The 23,222-nt window shown below is 41.8% G+C and overlaps 1 protein-coding gene across 1 annotated transcript in view; it reads right to left on the bottom strand.

Annotated features, from left to right (window-relative positions):
- Positions 1–19,854: 19,854 nt before the first annotated feature.
- LYPD6 (LY6/PLAUR domain containing 6) overlaps positions 19,855–23,222 on the bottom strand; it is a 121,444-nt gene continuing 118,076 nt past the window's right edge. Inside the window, exons 4-5 of the mRNA XM_054562379.1 lie at positions 22,336–22,466; positions 19,855–20,425 (exon numbers count right to left, since the gene is read on the bottom strand). Of these exons, the coding sequence (XP_054418354.1) occupies positions 20,258–20,425; positions 22,336–22,466 (299 nt within the window). The 3' untranslated portion in view covers positions 19,855–20,257. The remainder of the gene's footprint in view (positions 20,426–22,335; positions 22,467–23,222) is intronic.

The raw sequence follows: 23,222 nt of genomic DNA, 5'->3' as shown, positions 1-23,222 counted from the left end.
ACAAAAACATTACCCCAAATAGTGCTCATTTTAAAGATGCATTGTAGAACTTGTTTGTTACATGCAGATATGATACCATTTACATAATTACATAAATAGGTTTTAAACTGCTCATGTGTGCATTAGAAAATACATAAAAGCATGCTCAAGAAATGATTAGTAGAGGTCACTGTGCAGAATGAAAAGAGGTGGGAGTAAAAAAGGAAGATTTTACTTTTCTAGTTAAAAACTTCTCTACTTAACTACTTTATATTTCAGCACTCATGCATTAACTTTATATAAACTTTTCAAAGTAAAAAGCAAGAAACATTTTTAAAACAGGAACTGGTGAATTATGATCCAACCATAAAATGTAATATTAACCAACCATTAAAAATTATCTTCTACAACTCTCCTTGCCGACAGAAAAACATTCGTGATGTATTGCCAAATTTAAAAAGAGGCTTACAAAGCAAAAAGAGAAAGAGGGAAACCCAGAGAACCGGTGGCGTCCGAAGTATGCACTCCACGTTGAGTCTGTGTACACTGGTGCCTGCACGGTGCTCGGCATACCTGTCACAAAGGTACCATTTACGTGATGCTCACTGTGCGCCCGACCGTGCCCTAGGTTCACATTGCTTATGATTGATCCTCACAACCACCTCACTTAGCCCCATTTTACAAAGGGAATTGAAGATCAAGGATGTTGTTTTACTAGTGAAACTCGGATTCAAACCCAGAAGAGTCTTCCTAAACCAAAAGGTCTGTGGAGTAAATCAACAAATCAAAACGGACAGAATGAATACAGAAAGATTGTAGACTACTCAAGATTGAATTAGTACAACAGTGGATATGGAACTCAAAATTCAGAGAGAGATCCTAACCCTGTGGCAGCACCTCAGTGGTGGGTGGAGTGGGCTCTGTAACAGGTGTTGAGTCCTGCCTTCTTGACTTCGGGTATACTCGTATAATGGGAAGTAAACGCTGGAAGGGTCATTAGTCAACATACAGTCATCACACTGTTTTTCAAACTGTAAGTTTAGGACCCATTAATGGGTCCTCAAAATCAATTAGTGGGTCTCAATATCAATGTACTGGGTCACAAGCAGGATTCTTTAAAAATAGTGAACTGGAATAAAATGAATACAGGATCAGACAAAAATAGATTTATAGTCGTTCATGTGGAAAACAATACATTAATTAATTAATAATAATAAAAGAACAAATTCCATGTTTTTTATACTCACAACTGTAAACCTACTTTTGTCCCACCCTGTATAGAAATATTAGACATGCTGCATGTTGTGAAGGTTCATATATTTTTTTAAGAACGTATTTCAGTTATATTTTTAGATACATAGGACATATTGAGTTGTACTGAAAGGTATTAGTATAGGTGACTGCCAGAAAAGTTTTGAAACCACTCTTTCAATTTCAACTCCTTCCTCAGTTGATGACCCCACGGTCTGGAGGGATTAGACAGTTCCTTTAAGACCATAATGTCTGCCTGCTCTATCTAGCCAGGATAGAACCTGGCTCTATCTTGGGTTCCCCCACATTCCTTCTTTACGTTTTAATGTTCCCATCTTTCAAATGGGGCTGATGTCATTGAGTTCACCTTTCCAACAGGGCCATTAGGGGATGAAGTCACCTTAAAGTGCTTTGAAAGGTAATGTATGTACACACAGACAGTCCCCAACCTATGAAGATTCTACTTTATGATTTTTCAGATCTATGATGGTGCAAAAGCGATATGCATTCAGTAGAAACCGTGCTTCAAAGTTTCAATTTTGACTTTTTCTCAGGCTAGCGATTTGCAATGTGGTGCTGGGCAGGGTCAGTGAGTCGCAGCTCCCCGTCGGCCATGACATCACAAGGGTGCACAACCAAAACTCCACAGCAGCAGTTTTCAACCAGTGTGCCACGAGATCCTTTAAAATATGCAATATCAAGGAGGTAAAAGACCTGTACTCGGAAAACTACAAAGCACTGAAGAAAGAAATTAAGGAAGAGGCAAATAAATGGAAGCACATATTGTGTTCATTGGTTGGAAGAATTAACATCCCCAAATGTTCATACTACCTAAAGCAATTTATAGATTCAATGCAGTCCCTATTAAAATACCAATAACGTATTTCACAGAGATAGAACAAACATTTCTAAAATTTCTATGGAGCCATAAATGACCCTGAATAGCTGCAGCAATTTTGAGAAAGAAGAACAAAGTAGGAGGGATCACAACACCTGACATCAAACTATATTACAAGGCCAGTGTAAGCAAAACAGTCTGGTACTGGCATAAGAACGGACACATAAATCAATGGAACAGAATAGAGAGCCCAGAAATAAACCCATGTCTCTATGGTCAATTAATTTTGAACAAAGGGGGCAGAAGCATAAAAGGGAGTAAAAATAACCTCTTCAAAAAATGGTGTTGGGAGAGCTGGACGGCTACATGCAAAAAATTGAAATGTAACCACCAAATTACACCATACACAAAAACAAACTCAAGATGGATAAAAGACTTAAATATAAGTCATGACACTATAAAAGTCCTAGAGGAGAACATAGGCAGGAAACTCTCAGATATCCCACGCAGTAATATTTTCACCGATATGACTCCTCGAGCAAGGGACATAAAAGAAAGAATAAGCAAATGAGACTTCATCAAAATAAGAAGCTTCTGCATGGCTAAAGAAAACATCAGCAAAATGAAAAGGGAGCCAACCGTATGGGAAAACATATTTGCCAATGATAACTTGGACAAGGGTTTGATCTCCAAAATATATATAGAGCTCACATGACTCTACACCAGGAGGACAAACTATCCAATTTTAAAAAATTGGGCAAAGGACATAAACAGACACTTCTTCAAGGAAGACATACACAGGGCCCAGAGACCTATGAAAGGATGCTCAGCATCACTAGTCATCAGAGAGATGCAAATTAAAACCACAAGGAGATACCACTCACACCGGTCAGAATGGCCATCATAAACAAATCCACAAACAACAGGTGCTGGTGAGGCTGTGAAGAAAAGGGAACCCTCGTCCACTGTTGGTGCGAATGCAGACTGGTGCAGCCATTGTGGAAAAGAGTGTGGAATTTCCTCAAAAACCTAAAAATGGAATGGCCTTTTGACCTAACAATTCCACTGCTGGGATTATACCCTAAGAATTCCAAAACACCAATTCAAAAGAACCTACGCACCCCAATGTTCACAGCAGCACAATTTACAATAGCCAAGGTGCTAGAAGCAACCTAAGTGCTCATCAGTAAATGAGTGGATCAAAAAACTGTGGCACATTTACACAATGAAATACTACTCAGTAAAAAGAAAGAAAGAGCTACTACCCTTCGTGACAGCATGGATGGAACTAGAAATAAGCCGGGGGGTGAAAGGCAAATACCATATGATCTCACCTATAAGTAGAATCTAATCAAGAAAACAAACAAGCAAGAAAAATATAACCAGTAACCTTGAAAGAAAAAACAAACTGACAGTAACAAGAGGGAAGGAGGGAGGGGGTAATGGGGAAAAGAAGGGAGAGGGGTCAAACCAAGGAACATGTATAAAGGACCCATGGACAAAGCCAAAGTGGGGAAGGATTGAGGGTGGGTTGTGGGGTTTGGTGGGGCAGGGGAAAGCCATGGTGGGAAAATGGAGACAAATGTATTTGAACAATAAAAAAATAAAAAAATTCAATTAAATTAAATTTTAATAAAAACATGCAGTACCTGCTTATTTAGTCAAGGTCACTGACCTCTTTTCCCTTAGATTGTCAAATTAAAAAACGACAATAGCCAAAACAACAATATCCATCCAATGTGAATGTCCTGTCTTGAACCATAAATATATAGGTCATATAATAGAGTTGAATCTTATTGGTCAAGTCATATAATAAGGTTATGCCTGACTTGTTAATTCTTAGTACTTGAAATCCTTATATACAAGCATAGGCACCTGATGTTTTTTTAAAATCACTTTGGAGCAAAAAGGGTAGTTAATTACTGTTACTATTTTTTTGTAAGTCAATCAAAATTATGCCTATTTTCTGTCAGCTGGGAAAAAATATAACAATTTCTTGGTATGCAGCAGAATTTTAGTAATTATATTATGTGGGCCATGAGATGAAAAAGTTTGAAAATCACTGCTCTATAGTGAATTTATTGTGTTGGATGATTCGCCTAACTATAGTAACTAACTAATGTAAGTGTTCTGAGCACATTTAAGATATTATAGGCTAACCTATGATGTTTTTTGTGTTATGGGTATTACAGGCATTTTGGACTTATAATATTTTTAACTTATTATAGGTTTATCAGGACATATCCCCACTGTAAGTCAAGGAACATTTGTATATGGAAGCTACATAATCCTTACGACTTACCATGCTATTACCTTAGAGTGAGCTGGTGGGCTGTAGCAGGACCCAAAGTCACTACCTTGACGTCAGGTGAACAAAGCAGATTTCCTACTACGGCAGTGAGAATTCCATGTCCATTTATGCTGATGATCCATCCAGAATGTTTCCAAGTCATAAGCAGCCCACAGGTAAGGAGAGAGCATTTGGCACAGCATCAGCTGTGCAATATGATGAGTAGTGAAACATCTAGGATCACTGCTCTCCAAAGGCCTAAAAGCAATTCCCTTTTCAACTCCAATTCTTGCTCTAATGGTACAAATAGTGTCCGGCAGAAGTAACGCCTGCTTGAGTGTGGTTGGTAGAGTGATAATATGGGTGTAACGATTTATAGTTTTAATTTGAACATTTCACCTAAAATGTCATATGGCGTGCTTGAATATGATATTGTTTTGTTACAGAATTGTATGCTTATGATTTTATAATAAAAAAGGCGCATTATTTCTGCTGGACCCTGTATTTCATCTCAACAGGTGTATTAAATTCATAACAAAGTGGTCATTGTAAACCAATCGAATGCTTTTCCCAATACATTACCTTCTTAGTTTTGTACTGAATGAAAACTGTTGCTTTTCTTTAGTCTACCAATGCTCTGCTTCATTAAGAATTATAAAAGTTTTTCTCTCCTCGGGAACATAAAGAATGTCCTTCTTGTCTCCAGTTTAAGGTGCAGACCATTTCATTCCTCCCTGTCCCTTAGCTGTGATCAATTGTGCTGTGAGTCCCTTTGATTTGAGAAGATGCGCCCAGTGAGGGCCCAGCTGGTAGGACTTCTGATAAGAGCCACAGTCAAAACGACGTGGCTGGAAGTTGTATATCTGAAGACAGTGTGGCTTCCCCCAAAACCTGAGCAAAACTAAGATTCTCACCATGTATTGCTTGATTGTTGGGTTTCCGACTTCTGCTGTTGTACCACTGTCAGCCCAGACATGTGTGACCTGGGCATTGGCAGTGGGAAGATATCCTTCGAGGGACATCGAGAAATAATAATGGTAAAAAAATGTAATATCTTTTGTAGTTTACAACTTCTTCACCTAAGTTACCCATTTGTTCATTGTAACTGCTTTAGTTTAGATGTGCTTCTCCTTATCCTACCCTATTTTGGTCCCACTAGGATTGGCCTAAGCTAGAACGTCCATTTTTAATCATATTTTTAAACCTTTGCCTATATACCTATCCACTTACTCAAAGAACAACCTGAATGCTTTGACCCATTGATTTTTAAGGAAGACTTTGCTGTGTGTGTTCTGCAGGGCCGGTGAGCATGGATTATGTGGTAGCTCTGATCTATTGAACCTCTGCATTTGTATATGATTTTTCTCTGCCACTTTTTATATGTGCACAGGATCAAAGCTTTCTGCTCTCTATTTCCTTGAAAGGCATTTTACTCTGTTTATTGTCTGATCTGAAAGCATATTTCCCACTGGGAGAAGCCCTGGCATCATGACGATTCTTGTGCAACATTACAGCTCTGTTCCCAATATGGCCCACCAGCATTGACACTAGATAACGTCTTTTGCAATAAGATAACGGTTAGGAACAATCAATCAACACTTGAAGAGCCAGGTCAGGCTCCCTTCTATTCTAGTTCATTTCCCTACTATTTGAAATAAGTCAAATAGTTCCTAAACTTAAAACCTACGTCAGATGACACTGCTGTAGGTTTATTCAAGTCGACAAAACATAAATAAGCAGTTACTAAGTGTCAAATACAGGTTAGAAGCAGAAGGTGCAACTGTACTGTTCCCTATCCTCATGAAGTCGGCTAGGGAAGATCAACACATGCACAAATCTAATAATGTTTATAGTGAGCTAGCTCTCTGTGTGCTAGATTTAGTACTGAGAACTTTCAACAATCTCTTTTAATTCTCAAAATAAAGTGAAGGCCTTTACATGAGGTCACATAGCTTTTTGGTGGCTGAGCTGTGACTCGAGTCCAAGTGTGTTTATCTAAAGCTGATGCTCATTCTATTTCATAACTCTTTCTTTCACTACAATATATACTATATTGTCAGGATTTGTAGCAATGACTGTAAGATGTATCATTGGTTCAATAACATCGGCAAATAGCATACATTTACCCCCTGAATCACATTCTGTTCACAGTTTGAGTCTAAGCCTTCCTTTTGTTTAATGAGTCTTCTGAATTGTTCTTGCCCAGTGGTTCCAAACTTCTGAGAAAAGAAGGAGGTCAGGAGGAAGAGAGAGGCGGGAGAAACCTTCTCTTCTCTTTAGAAGTCAACGGGAGCATTAACCTTTCCCTTTTTTTAACACGACATTCTCACATAGTCAACCAATATAGGTTGGAAAGTAAGAAACAAAGAGGCAGAAAAATGCATATTTTTTAGCATTGCTTTTTTCTCCAGAAAAATATGTAACTCCCCACTCCAGGAGCTGAGCAGACATGCTGAGACAGGAGTGCCTGGTCCACAGCTCCCTTATCAAAGACCAGGCAGGTGTCCTGCACCTGAATGCCTGAACACTGCAATGCCAGACAATGGCGGGTTCTGAAATCCTGCCTGGAGGCCAGAGTGGGTCCCCTCTGACGTGCTTTCTCTCCGACTCAGACCTGACGGGGTGTCAGTAGCAGGCCCAGACTTGACAAGTCTCTGCTGGGCTTCCATCTGGCAAGCTCTCCAGTCCCATATCCAGCACATGTTAAAGTGTCTATCTCTGGAGGGGGTCCCAGGCCACGGCTTCCTCAGGTGTTGGGAGGAGCAGGCTTTCCGCCATGCTTTCTACTTGCTGCGAGCCCTGGACAGTCAGAATTTTTCTTAAGTCAGGATTTGATCCCTGGAGTCCTGGTCATGTCTTCCTGTGGAGGGCTACAGCACTTAGCTTCCACCAGTTTCTTTATCATGGAGTATTTTGTGTCCTAAAAAGGAGTGAGCAGAACTCATAAAGGACCCACCCCACATATTCTATAAACAGTTTCACCTCACCTTCTCTGACCCAGCAGGGTTCTTAGGTGGCAAGAAACAGAAGCTGTCTAATTTAAAACGTTATGAGGATTAAAGAGAATTAGTTAGGATACAGGGGGGCTTATCGAATTGAAGGAAAGATGCGAAAAACATGAGAGAGGACAGAGCTGGCTCCAGGTATGGAGCTGGTGCCTACTGCTTTATCGATCTTGCTTTTATTGCCAATGTCACGATTAGAAGGCGGCCAATTTCTCCATAATAACTGCTTTCTTCATCAAGAGCTCATTTTAGAGTTAGAACATGGATGATAAAGTACTGTATTATATCAATGTTAAATTTCTTTGATAGCGGCACTGTGGTTATCTTAGAAAATACCTTTATCTTAGGAATTGCTGAAGTTTTACGGGGTAAAGCGGCATGATGTATGCAACGTTCCTTAAAATGACTTGAAAATAAAACATAATTATTATATCATTAAAGAGAAAGAGATTTAAATGTGACAACATTTAAAATTTAATGAATCTTCTGAAATTTTTATGTAAGTTTAGGATTAGTTTGAAATAAACAGTTTTAAAATCATGGTCTCCACATCTTTTCATCTAAGATCAGTTCAATCCAAATCTCTGGTGGTGAAACTCGCACTGGGAGACCTCACAGCACCCCAAAGGCTGCGGGGGGCAGCGGGGCGAGGGTCAGGCTCTGGGACGCCAAGGCCCGCCTGGGTTAACAACCGAAGAGGAGCCTCCAAATTAATCACAACCATTACTTTAACCATATACGTGAAGTCTAAATTGTTCGTATTATATTTATTGTTTTCATTATTCAAGTAATATGGAGAATTTTTTTAAAGGAAAAGAATAACTTATTACCATAACATGTGCAATGAGAGTATTTTGATTTTTTTCAGCCAAGTATTTTTAATGTATATGTTTACTTCCTGGGTAGTATGATATATTGAATATATGACTTTAGTGCTGCTATTTTCATTTGACATTGAAAATGTCTTCTGAGCAATCATTTTTGATGATACTGTAGTAGGTGGATGTGCTGTCATTTACTTAACTATTCCCCCACTCATACACATTGAGGGGAACGTTATCTTGAATTTTTATTTTTTATTATTTGAATTACAAGTATGCTACAAGGGGCAAATTTGTTCATGGCAGTGTTTCCCTATTTCAAACCATTTACAGAAGTAAGATTATTGGGTCAGAGTAAATACAGTCTCATAGCCTTGAACACATACTGTAAAATTATGCTGCAAAAGAGCTTTAACATTTATGCTGCAACAACCAAGAGATGCTAGTTTTGCAGCATTTGACATTATAAATTTTAGTCACTCTATAGTCCTATATAATTGTAGTTTTATTTTGTATGTTCCTGTTGATTAATGTTTCTATGTTCATATTTGAACATCTCTATGGTCACATCTTTGGTGTGTCTTTGATGACATGCCTGTTGAAAAATTTTGCCCATTTTTATGGGTTTTCTTTTCTTGAGCTTTGAGAATTCTTTATATATGCTGGATGGCCCATTTTTTAGCTTTATCTATAGTAAATATTTCCTCCCAGTCTGTGGCTTGTCTTTTCATTCATTTAAGTGTCTTTCAAAGAGCAAAAGTTATTAATTTCTATAAAGTCCAATGTACCAATTTGTTCTTGCATTAGTTATGCTTCTGGTGTCATGTCCAGGAACTCATTTTCTAACCCAAGGTCACAAAGATTTCTTGTTTTCTTCTAAAGGTATAATAGTTTTAGGCTTTACATTTAAATCTCTGATCCATTTTGTGTTATTTTTAAAAAATCTGTTGCAAAATATGGAACGGGCTTATATTTTTACATATGGAGATCCAGCTGTTCAAGCACTGTTTGTTGAAAAGACTACCTTTTCCCCACTGACTTGCCTTTACACCTTTAAAAAAATCAGTTAACCCATTTGCCTGAATTGGTTTCTGGACTGGTCTGTTCCACTGATCTATGTGTTTAGCCTTTCACTAATACCACACTCTCTTGGTCACCATGGCTTTCTAATAACTCTTGAAATCATGTAGTTATGAATCCTCCAACTTTGATCTTTTGATGAAAACAAAGTTGTTTTGACTATTCTAGTTCCTTTGCACTTACATATAAATTTTAGAATCAGCCTGCCAATTGCTTTGCTTTTTTAAAGCCTCCTTGGATTTTAACTGAGATTGCGTTGACTCTATAGATCACTTTGAAGAGAACTGACAGATTACCAATGACGATGGTTAATTTTCTGTGTCTACTTGACTAGGTTGTAATGCCCAGCCGTTTGGTCAAGCATTGAGTCTGGGTGTCGCATGAAGACATTCTGAGATGTGATTAACATTTAAAACAGATGACTTTGACTAAAACAAGTCACCCTTTAAAACATGGATGGGCTCCATCCAATCAGTTGAGAAAAAGGACTGAGGTTCCACGTGGAGGAAGAAATCCTGCCTCAGATATCCCTCTGCCTGCCACATGACTCTTACAGGAATTGCCCGTCTGCCGGCTGCCCCTGTGGATTTCAGACTTTCCAGTTCCTTCAGCCTTCCTCTATAAACACACATCCAACTGGTTCTGTTTCGCAGGAGAATCCTGACTAACACACCAATACTGAGCTTCCAATGCATATTCAGGGCTGAGCAGAGGGGCGAAGTAGCACCTTTTCTAGCACAGTCTCTGGGTTACCATTAGCCATCTGTGGGGTGCAATGGACTTCTGCCAGACAGGGCAGGCTCCACAGAGTGTGTCTTCCAGGTCAGTGGGCTAGATATTTTTTTTTTGGTTGCAAATTAAGCATGCGAAAATGTGTCAAGCTGCAATGGGTAGAAAGGGAAACTTAATTTTAACTTTTTCTCTGTAAGTAGCCAGTTGTGATGCTTTGAGATTACATCGTAATCTTTTTGCATCACTTCATGCATTTATTAAACAAATGCTTATTCAGCACTCACTGGGTTCCAGGCACTCTGCTTAGTACTGAGAATATGGTAGTGTTGGAGGTTAGGATTCCTGGGAAGCAGACCCTACAATGGAGATCGGTGTGCAAGAGAGTGATGAGGGAGTGCTTTGAGGATCCACACCCATGAAAGGAAGATGATGAATGCAGGCAGAGGAGAAAGTGGGCTGCAGCAAAGTCTCAAAGAAGCCACAACCAATCTCCTGTCACACTGGGAATGTGCAGTTCAAAAGTATGCCATGTTGGGGTGAGGAGGCGGGGCCTTGATGTCCTCACTCTTGTTGAATGACTGGGTGCCGCTGCCCTGGGAAGCTTGGGTGTGGCAACTCTCTGCAGCTCCGTCATTTCATGAGGAAGACTACTGACTAGGGGCAGTGGGTGGCAATTCTCCCAGAAATTAAGGATATGTCTTTCATGCCTGAAGAGAGATCTGGTTGGTACCTCGCAACACTAGAATAAGTGGTGAACAAACAGACAACTGTCCTTGCCCCGCGAAGGGAAATAAATAGACACTGATGTTACACACACAGGCACACACTGAAAAGCACTATGAAAGAAAAATCCCCTGACCGTGGATAACAAGGGCCTTGATCCAATCTGGGGGATTTCATGGAAGATGTCCTTGATAAGGGATATATGAGCCAAGCTATGGAGGATAAAAGGAGGTAACCTGGTCAAAGGTGGGCAGGGATGAAGAGTCCATCTGGCAGAAGAAAGAACACTGTGCAAAGAGCTGAGCCTGGAGGGAATAGAGGGCTCGAAGAATTAAAAGAAGTGTAGGGTGGCTGCTCCCACTGAAAGCCAGAGGGAGAGTGACAGGACCGAAGCCAGGGAAAGGTTATGGCCTACACTTCCTAGGCCATGGGCCAGACATTGTCTTCCTACCCCCGGCAACAATGTGAAACCTTTGGGGTATTAAGCAGATGAGTGACATAATCCGACCTGTCTTTGTAAAACTATTTCTGGCTGTGAAAAATGGATTGCAATGAGGCAAGAAAGGATGGGAAAGACCATTTAGGATGGTAGGAAACATGATCATAACTTAGGCCAGAGTGATGAAAGCGGGCTTGGGGGAAAAAAATAGGTCAGGAAGAAATGAACTAAATAGGGCTCGGTAGTGGATAGATTTGGGCGGGGAAGAAGAGGGAGTGTCAAGAATGACCCCAGGTTTCTGGTCAGCACAGCTGGATGGTATCAGGGCTCCTCGCTGAGATGGGGACCCTGAGGGCGGTGAGCTTCAGAGCACATGATACATTTGGTTTGGGTCGCTCTTGAGTTTGAAGGAATGTACAAATGATATGTTGGGAAGGTAATTTGGGGAAAGCAGTATGAAATTCCCAGGAGTCTGAGGAGGAGAAATACGGTCTGCATCCACCAGAAAATGACTGGAAATCGAAATAATGGGCATAGGGAAATCACGTAGGAGAGACTACAGAGTGCGAAGGAGACCTTGTGCCAAACCCCAAGGAACTCTAGTTTACTTAAATTTGTGTAGAGGAGGAGAAGCCATCAAAGGAGATTTAGAAAACAAGGGCAGTGGAAAACCTCCTGGGAGAGGGTGGTTCGTGGAAGCCAAGTACAGTGATTCAACAAGGAGAGAGCAGTGGGAGTTGTGAGCACTGCTGAGAAGTTAGGCGAGAAGAGAACTGAGAAGTGACCCTGGGCCGAGCAGCTTGTTCTTCATTAGCAGATTCACTGCGGGGTCAGGAAACAGGCTGAGTGGTGGGGAGCGAGAGGATGGTGACGAAATGAGACAATGTGCGTAGCCATCGCTCAGGAAGTAGGGCTGCGAGAGTAGTCAAGAGAGAGGAGGGTAAATGAAGGGGGAATAGGGTGAAGCAGACTTTGTTTTGTTTTGCCTTTATGATATTTGAATGTGGATGGGAGAGATACAGTGCAGCGGAAGAAGCTGAAGATGTGGGAGTGGGGAGTAATCTATACAGTGAGGTCCCTGAGGAGGGTGGAGGGGAGGGGGTCCCGTGTACAGGAGGGATTAACCTCGTCTGTGTCACTGGAGGGATAGAGAAGAAGCATCCCCGCAGATGGAAGGAAGTGCACAGTTTGGTGGCAGTCAGTTGAGGTGTTCTCTACTGGCTATCTTTATTTCCATGCGAAGTATGAGGAGCATCATCTGTGGAGAAAAGTTGGAGGTTTGAGGACAGTGGAATTGAGAGGATTGGGCTAAGTACTTTGTGAAGTCCTCCAGCCCCAAGTGCCTGCAATTTCCAAGTTCAAGGCATCCTCATAAAGCATAGTGTTGGTGGAAGCTGAGGACTGAGCTTGCTCTATAGGCTGGTCCTGGTAAAGCAAAGATTTCTTGGTTGAGATCTTTGCACTAAAGGGAAATAAACACCTCTAAGCCTACTTCTTAGGTCCATTGCTCAGTAACCAAGTTAAAATGAATTACTTCTTCTTCTTGGGCTATTCTAGTATCATAACTGGACAAGATCAGCTAGTGGAGGATGACTCTCCAACTCTTATGCAAAAACTCAGCCAAGATTGGTCTTTTGAAGAGACTGCATTCAGAGAGAATATTATATACATAAGGTCCAGTTATATCAGTTTGATCTGATATATTAATAAATGTCTGTTCTGTATCCTTTGTGTATTAGATACTTGGAGTAGAGAATTAAAAGGAGAAATTACCCATCTTTGTGGAGCTTGCAATATAGTGGAGGTCATAATAATGACTAATTAAATAATTGTAAGTGAGTAAAATGTCATGAGGGAGAAGTTTAGAGTTCTATAGCAGTTAATAGAAGGAAGGCTCACTTTACTTGAGAGGTTGAATGAAGACTCCCTAGGGAAGATGCATTTAATCGAAGACATGAAAAATGAGCAGGTGTTTGACTAGTGAAGAGTTAGCTGGTAGGGAGTGGATGGGCATTTAAGGGTCATGGACATTACATTTTAGGAAAGCTTTGAGGTCAGCCTTCCTTAGCTGTAGATGACTATGCCTTGAAAGTTTGGTGCCAGTGGAGCAGTCCAATAGATTGGTCTTCACTCAGTTTGCTTCTGTGATTTTTATTGATCATCCCTGATGGAGGGTTAGGTTTTCCTGCCTGTCAACTAACTGCTGCCCTTTAGAGTCACTTGGGGCAGAAGTTTCCTAACTACCTGGTGTTTCAAAGCACCTAGACCAACTAGATTAGAATTGTTAGACATGGTACCTGCTCATTATTAGTTTTAGAAAGTCCCCCTCCAGGTGATTCTAATGTGAACTTGGCATTAAGACCCACTGCAGTGGAGCTCTCAGAGTTGTGGGAGCTCTGGGTTTAGTCTCAGGCTAATCTGAGGTCTCAGAGGGAGGGTGCTGATCTAGGGCACAAGCATTTGCTTCCCTCAACTCCAGGCCCTTGAGGAAAGTATTGCCAGACATTCCGGCTTCCAGCAGATCTGAGGGATATCATTTTTTGCATATGTCTGAATTTGAACAGGTTCTTGCACTTTTTTGTATGTGAAATTTTTACTAAGCTCAGTAATTTGGGCCTTAAATTCTTGCCTAGTTTATTTGCAGAACCTCCAACCTACCTATTCACTTTTGCCCTCCCTGAGGGGGCCTCATTTTTCTCCAACTGATGCGGCAGCAGCCAGTGCATCCTCAGCTTCTTCTCCCTTACTGATCTTTCTCCATGGCTCCCAGATTGCTCCCATATTTGAAATAGTGCATTATCCACAGTGATCTACCATCTTTCAGGTGGCGCACTCTCTTGAGCCTTTCAAAGTTTGCCCTATTCTTTCAACTATTTCATTCCCTTTGTGTCAAGTATCAGGAATAAAGTGCCCCAGATATTAGGCCAAAACTTAGAGTGAAAGTATCCACAGTCTTGCTTAAAGGAAGCATTTCCAGCCTGAGTCAAATGTTCACCTCTGTCTACCAAAGGGTGAGTTCCCGTCTTCTGTGAATTTGAGGCATCTGTCCACCTTATTTGTCCCCTGTTCTCTGAACAGGGAACCCAAGGATTCCAGTGCAAATCAGATTCCTAGTAGGCTGCCTGAATAGCTTGGAGCACCTTAAACAGGTAAGCAAAGAGGCCCTCACTGTCCCCTTCCCATAAAGTGAAGGTGGCAATGGGCCTGGTGATTTGACTAGATACTCACATTGGCTGTTCTCAACGTGTTCAACCCTAGCCTGGCCTAAGCTTTTCTATACTTTTAATACTGCAAATAGACCTTCTAGTTCTTTAGATTTTTTGACTTTGAAGAAAGGAGAGCTTCTGGGAGGTCTGGTTCACACATTTCGTGTTGGTGTCAGGCTGTCTTGCATCAAGGAGGGTGCGTCTCTACACAGCGTACTTGGTATTTAGGTTAGTGGCGAAACATACACAGGGTCATTAATTAATTAAATATGACATTAAAGTCAGGGATGGGCCCAACCCTTCAAATGTTTACAAAGACTTCAAGGTGGGGATCAGCCAAGTTCTGACATGTCCAGGGCCAAGCCAGGCTGAGTGAAGCACTTGTGAGCACAGGTGTGTTCTTTCAGGCCACTGAGGTCTACTCAGTACCTTTGTGCCCAAAGTACCTCGATGTAAAACATCTTAAGCAGGGGTCTCTCTCCTCAGACAACCCATCTTCACATGCCACTTGTGGGATGTGGCTCCTAGTTGCTCACTCAGGCCTGTTTCATTGCTGGGAGAGGCTGGGGTGGAGGTAAAGCCAAGCTGGTGAGCGGCCTTGAAGCTGGACTGGTAGCCGTGGCCCAGTGAAACCCAGGGAGAAGGCAGACGGGGTGTGGGGTGTGCTCAGACTATGGGTGCAGGCCCCACGTGACACCAGCAGGCATGCTTCTCTGTAGCGATAACAGGGGTCAGACAGCAAGTCGATTTGAATTCTTCTCAAAGATGAATGGATGTATTGAGGGAATGACTTATATTTAGCACTTCCTTTTGCATCATGGCTATATTCTGGCGACATTTTTTTCATTTTGTTTAAACTCAACAGAGTTGCTTTTCAGATCTACTTCCCCACTTAAACAAAATGATCCCGGTCACTTTGATGGGACTTCAATGGAGACTTCTATTCCAGGCCAAATATGGCTTTTGAGACTGGTTCCTGACACTGGACTTGCCAAAAAAAACCAGAGGTAAGCAAATATCTCTAGTGCAGATAAATCATTCTGCTTTCTTAGAACATGATTCTGAAAATGATTATTTCCACTGAATGTTTTTCTTCTCAGGTTAGAACAAGCCATCTGCATTTTCATCAGGCGGGCTGGCTTTGTCTTTTGCCTTCTCCAGAGCTCTCCTCTGGCCTGCCCTGTGCGGAAGGTCCTCGGCACCGCCAATCGCTCAGCGAGAGGGGAGAAAGGGAAGAGGAGAGTGCCAAACTGTTTTCCATTACCTGTGTCTTAGTTACTTCAGGCATCTACGGAGGGAAATTTTGATGAGTTTTATCTTTTCTTTAGCACAAGTAATGTGGCTTTCTCAGAGATAAACGGTCTGAGATTTCTAGGTTTCTTTTTTTCTCTTCTGTAAAATAAAGGGGGTGGACTAGGTCTTTTCTAAGGTCCCATTTACATCTGATTTTGTGGCCTGGGAAATGGCTTTTTAGTAAAAGTGCCAGAGAAGGGTAGAGCCATCTTACACGCCATCCTGGTGACAAGTGTGTGTGGAACAAAGAGTTCTGGATCAGGAACCAGAGCCATTGTGTAAACGACCAGTGGGGCCTCCCTTAACCATTCTGAAGCTTTAGGTAGCTGTGAGGGCTGTAAATGGGTGCATGTTGATCAGCTGAAGCATGTATATCAAATGCTTTCAAAATGAAATCATACAGAAGAATCAGGGGTTGCTATTAGGAGAATAGCAAATGCTCCCTCAGAATTCATTTCTCAGCCTCTGAATTTGAGGTTTCTAGTCAGCTTAAAATATACTTACATAAATTCCCTCCCTGCCCCACCCAATCCCAGCAACTGCAATGGAATTCAAATAGCAAGACAATAGTAGTTTGTTCATGGAAAAGCCATGAATCTAAAATTAGCTGGAGAACATAACCACTGAAAAGGAAGGCTTGATTTGAAAGACATTTTGGAAATCTGCACTGATTTTGCAATGCCAAATTTGTTAGACATTTTTGTATTTTAAAAATGTCAGTACGTGTTTTCCAGTAGATTCCTGGACACCACTCCAGACTAGAGTCATGGTGCTTCGCAGTTGTGCCTTAGTCCTGTCCCAAGGTGCTATGTGAGCTCAGAAAACTGGCTGAATCTCCCAGGTCAGGTTCTCCCAATTATAGTGTTTTCAATATTTCAAAGAGTTTTCAATATTTCACTCCTCATAGGTTAAGTGAAAGGTAACGTATTAATAACATTTGTGAAAGCTCTTTAGGTATTTCAGATAAAAGTGGCCATAATGTAGCCAAGGTAGAACATCTTTTTTTTTTAAATACCTGGTATGTCCTAGATGTTATTTGTAAACAAAATGCTGTAAGTAGGAAGAGATATAAAATGCCTTTATAAAAAGTGAAGGATCCTTTTAAACGCCCCAAACTGGGTTACCATGTAAGTCTTCATTTTCAAAATCAAATTTTCTGAAAGCACAGTCTACACAAAGTGCCATTTCCATTGAACACTCAGAGCTGTTCCGAAACAGTACTGGTAACAGCTGCCTTCATGTCAGTGAGTGAGTGACACTTCAGAGCACCAACCGTGTCACTGATCCAGAACCTGATGGAAAATCTTTAACTTTAGGGAATACTTATATTTTCCTCGAAATTTCAAGATATAGGGTGTTAAATAACCAGGAATCATAAAAAAGCTAGTTTTTCAAGGTTGCTTTCAATGTCTATCATTTTACTATGAAAATACCATCAATCCATTGCATAGATGAAAATGATATTTATACTATTCAAATGTTGGTTTCCCGTTGCAGAAGAAGACATCGGGGCAAATGCTTTCTACTGTATCATCATTAACATAATTTACTCCAAGAATAGAGTAAGATTTAAAAAAAGAATTAGTACACACAATCCTTTTGTATTTCATGAGTTAACAAAAAAAAAATGTTCTGGGGAAAATACATAGTTGATTGAAAAGTCTGGTAATCTTGGGTTTCTTGGATTTCTGTAGCATGTACTGTCTATATGAATCATTTGGCATGGGTGCATTGTCTTGTATCTTTTCATGCACACATTTCTTGTTCTCCTACTAGGAGGTGAGCTCCTGGAAGGAAGTTCCTTATGGCCCTAAGCCCACTGCCTTGTACATAACTGGGTGCCCAAATCATTGAGTGACATGTACCTTTGCAGGAAAGAGCTCGGAGAGATACACTTAAAACTTTATTCATTGATTTACAAAATGTACAATATTTACAAAATTTAGGCATCAATCCCATATTGACATGAATGTTGTGGGGAGTCTAAAAATAAATAAGTGGCACGTAAGTTCATATATACATCACGGCTCTTTGTACTTCAAGCCGTCGCCGATGGCGAGATTTAACGGAAGGCTGAATGTGGCAGAAAAGTCAGATGGATGACCAGTCCTGGGCCGTCCACATAAACAACCCTTCCGTGGCTCCCTGAGGCTGCGGATGGGACGCAAACCACTCTCAAAGGGATAAAATACCAGCCATTCTGACAGGGATGCAGGGTGTACACAGCCACCTCTGTTTGGAGTTTACAGTGACCCTCGGGGTGGCAGATGCTACCACTGTGGACCTGGTCCCTACACACCGGCCAGGGAGGCTTTGGAGTGCCCGTTTTCTCATTAAGAACCAACATTTGGATGCTGTCTCTTACTGAAATCTCATGCAGTACTTGGAAGGTGTCAGTGGAGAGTGATCATGCACAAAAATGGATTTGTAGATATGTACATCAAATCTTCATTGTCTTATAGCATCTTTATATGTAAGATCAGTCTGTCTCCTCTTTTGGCGAGCAGAATGAATGAGAGGACCATACCTTCATCCCCCAAAGAAAGAACATCTGGGGACACATGCAAATGGCACCCTGCAGAGGCAGGGCTAGACAAACCCCACATGGTAAGATGGCCAAATTCCCATGAAGTCAGGCCTGGAAGTTTTCCTGGGGGTGGTAATTCCACTTTCCCTTCCTCTTCAATCCCAACTCATCCCGTATAACCTAAATCAGAAGGAAAAGGCTTCATATCACTGAGCTTTTTAGAGCCTTGGTACCTTCATCGATCAAGTGTAAATTCTAGTCATTTCCCTCACATGGTTCTTGTAGGAATTATATGACCCAACTTATGTAAAGTGCTTAGCATAGTGCCTGGCACATAAGAGGTGCTTAATAAATGTCTTGCTTTCTCTCCCCCTAACTCCCCACCCCAATTATAAGCAACTTATTGATAAAACTGCCAAACTCTGATTTAAGGCCATTTGATGCAATTTAGATTATTGTGTATCAGAGTTACCACTGTCAGTTCATATTTGGTCCCTGAGGAGGTCTCATTTTATGAGCCAGAGACATTTTCCTGTGCAGAGCACCTGACAACACTGTCCTCTTTATCCTCAGTGGCTCCACCAAATTTCCTGCAAACATGCCCCATGACCCTGCAGAGAAACTCACACCAGTGACGGTCGCTGCCCAGATGCACCTGGGGCCACGCCGCTGAGGAAACCACGAGCAAAACCTTGAAGCCGACACATTATTCTTGCTCACAACATAAATAACTTTTTTCAACACTGGTGCAAGTGTTATAGATAATGTTCAACACGCATATATTACAAGCTCTACCACTGTTGAAAAATAAGTATTCTGATTTGATTGTTTGGAATAAAGAATCTCTTACAATATATCTTAGTTTCTAGTTATGCCATACAAAAATAAATATTGTATAACTGATTTACAAGGACGAAGAAAAAAATGTAACTTTGGGTGCCAAAAATATAAGAAGGATGGTGAAATTTTTACTATTTCAAAAGCGATCAGCTAAAAAAAAAAAAAATCAAAACTTCCCACTGGATCTCCTTACTAGTCTCACCACAACCCCACTGGTCCACCCACTTCTCATCCTAGGATATTGTCTTCTTTTCCTATTACTCTCCAGACAATGTCATGTAGAACCTTCCCCCTGGAGTCACTGGAGATTTGCAAGAGGCAGCGCGAATTGCCGGTGGAGGATCTGCTGAGCCACTCACTGGACCCTCACAATGAACGAGGCTCAACTCCCACACATTTCCTTCCTTTCCTTTTGCAGTCCTCTTTCTGTCTAAGTTAGCTAGGCCTGAGTAGGACCCCATGACTGCCCTGGGACTCCTTGAACACTCAAGGGTCCAGGCAGAATCAGGCCAGCACAACCAGGTGCCAAATCCAGCCCAATCTCACCAATTACATAAAGAGACAAACAGCCGCTTACGGATGCTAGTTCCATCAAATTAGGGAAAATCCTCCTCCAGCCCCTCTCCCGCCATACAACAAACTTTTATGATTGCCTTTTTATCTCCCACACAGAGCAGAGGGAATATGATCCCCACCACTGGGAGAGGAATGCTAGAAAAATTAAATTGGACAAATTGCTCACTACTTTTCTAGGGACTTTGTAGGAATCTCTGAGGAAACGGCCCATTCATTTTGCAATTAAAGTTTTAAAATTCTAAAGCTGTAAGTGAATTCATGGCTATATTTAAACCAGTGGTCCTTTAACTTCTTCCTGAAAAACATACAACTATTCACATTGCCTAACTCCTCAGAGGGTCCCAGGACCTTCTCTGGCTCATGCATGCATTCCAAATGAAGAGCCCAGATCTCAGTAAATGCAGGAATAGTTGTCGGAGTCAAAACAAAGGTTTATGGTATACAACGTGGTCTATTTGGGGGGCAGGCTGGCTTCGATGAGGCCTCGGAGAAATGACTATACTGAAGCAATGCTTGTTCCCCATGGGAAGTGGAAATGCTTAGCCAGGAAGACATCCTTAAGTATTGCAGAAACTGCTGTCAGGCCAATGACTCATGCATGACTGTGGACCATCAAAATCCCCATAAATTGCTATTACACATCGTGCCTTTGAGCTGCTATAATGTGAGTCCCAACCACACCCACAAGCAGGACACTATCACTGACATGCAGTGTGGATGCCCATTTGTCTGATTTATGGGTGACGTTGTGGCAAATGTCGCATCAGTTTCATTTCGGGGGAGTGGCAAGTTACAGATGTTTCCTTCACAACAGGAAGTGCAGACCTGAAAAAAGGAGAAAAAGGTGATGAGAAGCTCGCAGGTCTTGGAAGGAGGCAGGGATTTTTGAAGGAACTGTCTCTCTCACAACAAGATTCAAGTGAAAATTACGTGTACTACTAAGGAGACACGAATTCTGCACTTAAGTGCGGGGGGTGAAATTTCGTCTGGAAGCAGTGCAGTCGCAATGAAAGCCCCCCAGCCAAGCTTCAAGGAGCATGGGTTCTGCTCTCGACATCCAACCATGTGGTTATTACAGTTTTACACATTTTCTGGGTCTTGGCTATTCCTTCTCTGAAGTGAGGATTATAAAGAATATTTACCCTACCTTCCTCAAAGAGATTCCTTCTGACTACTTGAGGAAACTGTTAAGAGGGCAACATTCACTTGCCACCTTTTCACAGTGAAAGGAAGTGGCACCAACCCAGATAATTTAAACTTAAATATTTACTTTCATTAGAACTGTCTGCATAATTCTCTCCATTCTCCTGGGTGAGTCAAGGTTTTAAGGGTTTTCATTTATGCAATTATTCCCGCTTCATACAGCTTTACTTGTGGATCATAAGACAGAAATAAAAACCCAAAGGATTATCATCTGAAGTTACTACAGGTCACGGGTACACTAAGTACAGACCAGCAGTTTTTGCAGCAACTGGGAGCTAATTAGGAACGCAGAATCTCCAACTTGCCCTGAACTTCGCAATGAGAATCTGTATTTCAGCAAGATCCCCCATGGGATTCGCATAGACAGCAATGTTTGAAGACTGTGATGGTTGCTACCCTGTGGTCATTCTCCTGCAGAGATTTCAGTTTGGTCGCAGCTCACATGGGCTAGGAAGACGCGATAAAGGCGAGGAGAGAAACGAAGGGTCAGGAGTGACTTTGAATTCTGTCTCTGTTGCTGACTAGCTATGTGACCTGAGCACGTACTGTCACTTCTCGATCTGCAACTTCCTCCTTGGTGAAAGAGCCACAATAACACCCGAGAGCCAAGCCCAGCTTGCTAGGGGGTCAGGAAAAACCCGTGGGTTTACCTCTATATTCCAAACCAGGAGCAACTGGCAGATTATAACTTTACCATTGAACCTTTAGTGTATTTGACAAGTCTCTTGAAAATTAGGTGCTCATCTTCTTGAGAGAAAGAAGCCCCCACTAACAGTTTCATTGCATGCTATCCCAACCCCCATGAAGGCTGCCCAATGGGGAGAAGCAGGCAGACCCCAAACCAAGGCCAAGGCCTGACATACAAGCTCATATGTGCAGCCAGCTCTGACGACCAGCAAGGGAGTCAGGGGCGTTGCCCATTCCAGCCATGGGTCAGGCAGCCCTTCTCTGATTCCTCACATTTTCTTTCAGGGCTGCCTTTGAAGTTGGTTTTAAACTGAGTGCTTCCCTATAGGCACCAGATGGAGTTTAGGGGGAGCAGACCCACAGCGAGATGGTTCTCTCTTCACCTGCTGAAGTGACTTCAGGAGCCAATGGATACCTTCCCCAAGTCAGCATCGCACAAAAGAAATGAGCCCCACTTGACAGGAAGCTATCAAAGCTAAGCTGCCTGGGCCACCCTCAGCCAAGCAAGCTGTTGGGACACCTGCAATTCTTTGCCATGAGGACATAATGGGTCCCTGGGTTCTCTTCCTTCTGGTAGTTTTATTACTTTCTTCTGAGTGAGGAAAGGGCTTACAATAATTTTCAGTACCCTCTTGGTGTTGTGTTTACATAACTTTTCCTACACCCTGGTATAAATCTTTATTCTTTTAGAGCAAACAGAAGAGGAAGCATGTCCTTATAATATGGTAAGGCCAGTCAAAAGCCAGCCTACAAGGGAAGTAAGAATTTGCTCATGAGCACTGGCAGGCGTCCGCTGTGGAGGAAGGCGACTGGGCTGTATCGGTCACTCGCTTTGTTGCCCAGACCTTGTGGCCTTCATGCTCGGAGTCCCTGCAGCCTGTGGACAAGCACTCTTCCAGTGGCACGCAGCGTTTGGTGACAGAGATGCTATTTCCTGTGACTTCCATCGTGTGCTGAGTGTAGCAGTATCTGGTCTCTGTCAACAACAGAAATAACTGTTTTAATTGACATAGAAAATGTTAGCCCGACCTACCTGAAAGGGAAACAACAGGAGTGCCAATACACTATCAGTGCTAAAAAGACCTCATCGCACATGGGATGCACACAGTGTTGGGTTTATGTCCAATCCCAAAGATGTCCTTGGAGATCCACTGAGCTCTTGTAAAAAGGGGCCTTCGAAGACTATTGATCTCTGTCCATCGTAATCCCCATACACAAAGACCTGATAGCATCGCTCTATGCCTTTCAACAAGTTTTACCACTGGACAGATTTTTACTTTGAGGGAAGAAGAGGTTTGGAGGGATGATTTAGGCAGTGAGTCACTTCTAATAGCAATTTTCAGGGAGATAGCAATTTTCAGGGAGATGAAGGAGTGAAAAAGTTCAAAAAACGTGGGGTTAAAAGACAAGAAGTTAGGCAGATAAAAAGATCTTCAAGGAGACAAAAGACTATAAAGCAGAGGCTGGTGTGTGTGTGTATGTATGTGTGTATAACAGCTCTTCCAGAGTGAGGGCAGAAAGATGAAAAATAGATTCACTGTATCTGAAGCAAATGACTTTATTCAAAAGAAAGAACTTCTGGCCTAGGAGCACAGCTGGATGTTAGAATTCATTACAGAAGACAGCTAACTCAACAGAGAAGGAGCCCAAATGGGGGACCAATGTTTCTCTCGCTCATGATTTTAGCACCTTTCCAGGAGGGTTGCTGAAGAAAGACCACGATATGAGTTTC

This window comes from Pteronotus mesoamericanus, unplaced genomic scaffold (genome assembly GCF_021234165.1).
Source record: "Pteronotus mesoamericanus isolate MK-2021 breed Mesoamerican mustached bat unplaced genomic scaffold, CSHL_Meso_final scaffold_651, whole genome shotgun sequence".
In the NCBI taxonomy this organism is placed as follows: Eukaryota; Metazoa; Chordata; class Mammalia; order Chiroptera; family Mormoopidae; genus Pteronotus; species Pteronotus mesoamericanus.
This window is presented reverse-complemented; position numbering and strand designations above follow the sequence as displayed.